This window comes from Arachis ipaensis, chromosome B05, assembly GCF_000816755.2.
Source record: "Arachis ipaensis cultivar K30076 chromosome B05, Araip1.1, whole genome shotgun sequence".
NCBI lineage: Eukaryota > Viridiplantae > Streptophyta > Magnoliopsida > Fabales > Fabaceae > Arachis > Arachis ipaensis.
The window spans coordinates 133217478-133222212 of NC_029789.2; the positions used below are offsets into that span (position 1 = coordinate 133217478).

General features: G+C 34.4%; 1 protein-coding gene across 1 annotated transcript in view; it reads left to right on the forward strand.

Moving 5' to 3' along the window:
- Positions 1 to 1758, forward strand: part of LOC107641181 — a 3163-nt gene extending 1405 nt beyond the window's left edge. Inside the window, exons 2-3 of the mRNA XM_016344688.2 lie at positions 5 to 290; positions 616 to 1758. Coding sequence (XP_016200174.1) covers positions 5 to 290; positions 616 to 1525 — 1196 coding nt within the window. The 3' untranslated portion in view covers positions 1526 to 1758. The remainder of the gene's footprint in view (positions 1 to 4; positions 291 to 615) is intronic.

Here is a 4735-nt window from a genome sequence, read left to right on the forward strand (position 1 = left end):
TTAGCACAGATGACAATTGGCGCAAGTGGTGTGAGGCGAGATGAAGGGTTTGTTGTTGTTCCCTCTACTGTGGCTATGCCTGCTGCAGTGCCTGCAACTATGAGTTTGGCTGCAGCAGCAATGGTTACTAGCAATAGTAGTGATATCATGAATAGGCTTATTATCTCTGAGGATGAGAGATCAGATCCTGGTGTTCCTCTTGGGTTTGGGAAGCCTCCTTTACCATTGCAACTTGTGCAACCAAGGACTGGTGGTGGTGTGAGTTTACCTTCTCCAGATTCAGTTGCAAGGTATCTACTATTCATGTCTGTTGGTAACTAATTTTTGCCAAGTAAGCCACCAATTTAGTCTTCGGATGTTTGAAATGCCAACAATTTAGCCCCCAGAAGAAAAGAAACTTAAGATTTTTAAATTCTCTGGGCATAAATTGTCAACAAACCAATCTTCAGGAGACTAATTTTTTTTTCTTGATCTCTATATGATATCTGTTTCTGGCTTCTTTCTTTTTTATCCTTAAACTCTTTCTTCTGTTGAATCATATCAAACTCATAAGAATCAATTTAGGTGATGACAATTAGTTTATTGAAATTAACTGTTATTGGTTAACATTTTCAGTGACAGTAGTAGCATTGCATCAACAAATTCTTTCTCGAAGAATGTGTACTATCAAGAACAAGTCCAACCTTCACATGTAGATAACAAAGCTCCTACTATAAGCAATGCCAAGATTGAAATTAGAGAACAAATTCAGGATCCAAATTACACGTTACCTCCACAATTGGATCAAAACCAGCAACTCCACCAGCAATTTGTGCAAGCAAGCAGCCCCTACATTCACCACCCTGCAGCCGCCACCAATACAGTGCCAGTGTCATCTTACTACCCAGTTTACGCACCGCCGCCACCGCTGCCATCACAGCCAACACTTCACCAACATCCAATTCCCCAAACTCAACAACAGCAACAGTATCAACCAGTTTATGTTATGCCTGTTGGACACACACAACAACCATACAATGTAACATTGCAACACAACATTGCTGATCCTAACATGGTAGCATCAGGTAGACAACTAGTACCCCAGAGTATTGCTGCTCCTGCAGTGTCAACAACAGCATACAAAGATGGCACATTACCAATTTACCCTCCTAGGCCAAATACCCAACCACAAACTACTCAGGCATTTATTCAAATACCTTCTAGTCACTTTCAGCAACAACCACAGTATGTGGGTTTGACCCAAGTTCAGCACCATCAACAACCACCACCACCACAGCACATTGCTGTGGTTCCATCTGGTAGTGGTGGAGGTGGTGGTGCTAATTACGGCTATGAATATGGTGGTGGCACTGTGCAAGATCAAGCTGCATACTACACACAACAGCAACAAGCTACTACAGCTCCATTGACTTCTCAGTACCAATCCATGACTCCGGCGGCGGCAGCGGCGGCGCTATCGGATGCTTCGAAGCCATTCCCCAATGAAAATCTTCAGCAGCCAAACAGAGCTTCACAACCCGTATAGAGAAAAATGAACCATTTCTGAGGGAAGCTTTTTGAGGGGGTTAATTTGGTCTTTTTGCTTTCATTTATTAATGATGAATGTATGGATGTTTCTTTTCTTGAGGGAAAAGAGAATAAGTACCACATAATCGTCTCTTTCTATTTTTAGGGTGTAAGGTGAAAATTGGATGAAATTTTTTATAATGAATTTCATATGTAGTGTTTACTCATGAACATGATATTTATTTGTGAAAATTTTCATCCCTTTTTTTTACCTTTCAATCAAAAAAACCCTTGACCTTATATAATGTAACATTTAAGATTATATACTATATTGCAAAATTAGCTTTAATTGTTATCTCGGATATTTAATTACTTGAATAAGGCAGCTAAGTCACTTGACAGTCAAGTTTATTTTTGTCTACTTCTGATTAAACAAGAGAATCACTAGATTTGGTTATTTCATTTCCAAAGCTTTTATGGATCTACCATAAACTGAAGTTTTTCGAGGTGTATGTTTATGTTCAATTAGCACGTGTTTATGTTCACGGCGACGGCATAATATATTGTACACTACTATTTACCGAAATGTTAATGCTAGAGGGGAAAAAGTAGAGAAAAAATTATGAATGGCCCTTTGACAATTATTTGACCATTATTTTAAAAGATAATGAGATTCTCAGGTTTTAATAAAAAAATTACTTTTTTGGTTTTTTTGTTATTTTGTGAGGTTGGTTAGTTTATCGACCTATCAATATTTTTTTTGGTATTAATAGAATAAACCTACATAGTATATTAAACGGTTGATTTATCTATTAAGAACTAATTAGAATTTATAATTTTTTTTTGTTGGGAGTCTGGTTATCTTTAGGAATAATTATTAGGTCCGTTCAGTTTTTTTATTTTTTTTTATTATCTTATCAAATACATTGGTTAAATTTATTATGTAAAATTGAGAAATATTAGCAAATTTTAAATTATTTTTATTTATAAAAATTAATGAATGATATATTAGTAATTAATGTGTCACATAAGCATGTTCTAGAGAGAGATCATCGACAGATGAACTAACTAATTTTACAAAGTTAAATATCAAAGGTCAAGAAAAATATTTTTTTATTGAAAATCTTGTGCTCTTTCGAAAAAATTATTAAGGACAGGTACGGATATTCATCCAAAAAATAATTATTTTTTTATTTTTAAAATATTATTGTTATTGAAATGTATATAAATTGTTGATGTATACAGTTATCGGTATTATATTCGTATTGTTCATAATGTTGATTTTAGAAAATAATAAATTTTATTTTAATAATGACAAACATATATATGGTTGGATTGAAAGACCAAAAGTTTGTTTGATGTGAATGTTTTTTTTTTTTTTTGGTACTTTAAACGGGACATGAAGTTCAAGAAGACTAAGAGGCTACACTGTAACTATGCAGGGTAAAACGACCCCTTTAGTATCATCATCAATAATCATTCTAAGGATACCAAAAGGCAGGTCCACAAAATGATAACTAGGTTTCTTTTCTGTAAGCAGTCAGCTGCACGGTTCCCTTCCCTGTATGTATGGCTGAATTTGAGTTGTCATTCCCTATTGATAAGGGAGTAGATTCTCTTTATTAGACTATTTGGATGATTTTTTTCTTTGTTTTTTTCATCAAGAACTTCTATCACCGTCTTGGAATTCAACTCTATCACTGCCTTTCTGAATTCCAACTCCCACAAAGTTTTGAGACCATAATACACTCCCCAAAGTTTTGATGTGAATGTTGATAGTACAGTTCTAAATCTATTTTTGATAAAGAAGCCCAATAAAAAATACATTTTGCCTATGCTATTGATAATTAGACAAAACAAAGAGGAAGCTGGTATATGAATAAACCATGCCAAGTTAAATGTATTTGCAATCAATCAGGCCCAAGTGTTATTGTGTAACCCAAACAATAGAACCAAGTATTTGAACCTTAGCTGCTTGGACCAAATTCTTAGTCCAGCCCATTGTCTTTATGAAAGGAAAATCATCTAATTGCTGGTGGAGTTTTGGTGATTCGGGCAATGCACAAATAAGAAAGAGAAGTTCACATTTTCACTAAGCACTAAAGAGGAAGGAAGGAAAAGCAAATATTGGAGGCTATGTCAAATCAAATGGGAGCCAAAAGTAATTTTTTTAAATTAGGCTAAATTATAAAAAAGAGGTAAAATATTTTCATTAATATGCAAGTCAATTACTTGTTGAATCCTCCTTTCCTCTGCACATATAATTTCGAGAAACAAAAGAAAAACGGAGTCTATCTCTTTCTACTATGAATCAATGGCTAATATTGAAAATTGGGGTCAAAGTACAAGATTAAGGTTTTAGATTTGGCAAACTCATTAAGGAAGTCAGATCAATGAAGTTGTTGCTGCTTATCTCTCCTCTGCTGTGCTTAACTCTGATCTTAAATCCCTAATTTTTTAGTCTAATTGAAGAAAAGAAAGGGAGGACTTCAATTGGTTCAAGATTCAAGGAGTTGACTTAGAAAAGCAAACCCCTAGCTGTGGCTACAGAACTCCATACAAAAAAGAGAAATCAACTTTAATTTGGTCAAGGAGAGAGAACCAGAAATGATGTTTGATTGAGAGCTTCTCTACTGTTCTTGCTCAACATTTTGGATAGTATTTCTACATCAAATGAACATTTCGTCAAGATGAAGAGCTTCACATGAGAGAGCTAAATCCGGTTCATCCTATAATTTCAGAGTTGTTCAACATCATCTCCTTTATGGTCTATCATTGAATATTTTATTTTCATGTTTTATCTTTTTTTTTTCACTTCAGTGGTAAAAGACATATATGTGAGGTATTAAGAAAAAACCATTGAAAGAAAAGGCAAAGAGATATACTTAGAGAGAAAAGCCATGTTGGGTGAGCACTTAGTAATTGTATCATAATTCGGAGAGAATTTTCTTACTAAGTTGGGTAAGCACTTAATGGTTAAAAGTCTAGGGAGTGAACCTAGCCAAATCAAGTTTGGGTAGAAGTTTAGTTTGTCTCTAATAGGATTAGGTTGAATTTTTAGAAATTGGTAATATTTGAAAAGATAGTGAAAATTCCACCTCTGTTGTGGTGGAGACTGGATGTAAGCTACATTGCAAAAGGTAGCTGAATCAAGATACATGGCTGTGCTATTTTTTTTCTTCCCTACTCTGTTTTTGTTTTTTATTTTTATTGTTATGAGATAAAATGA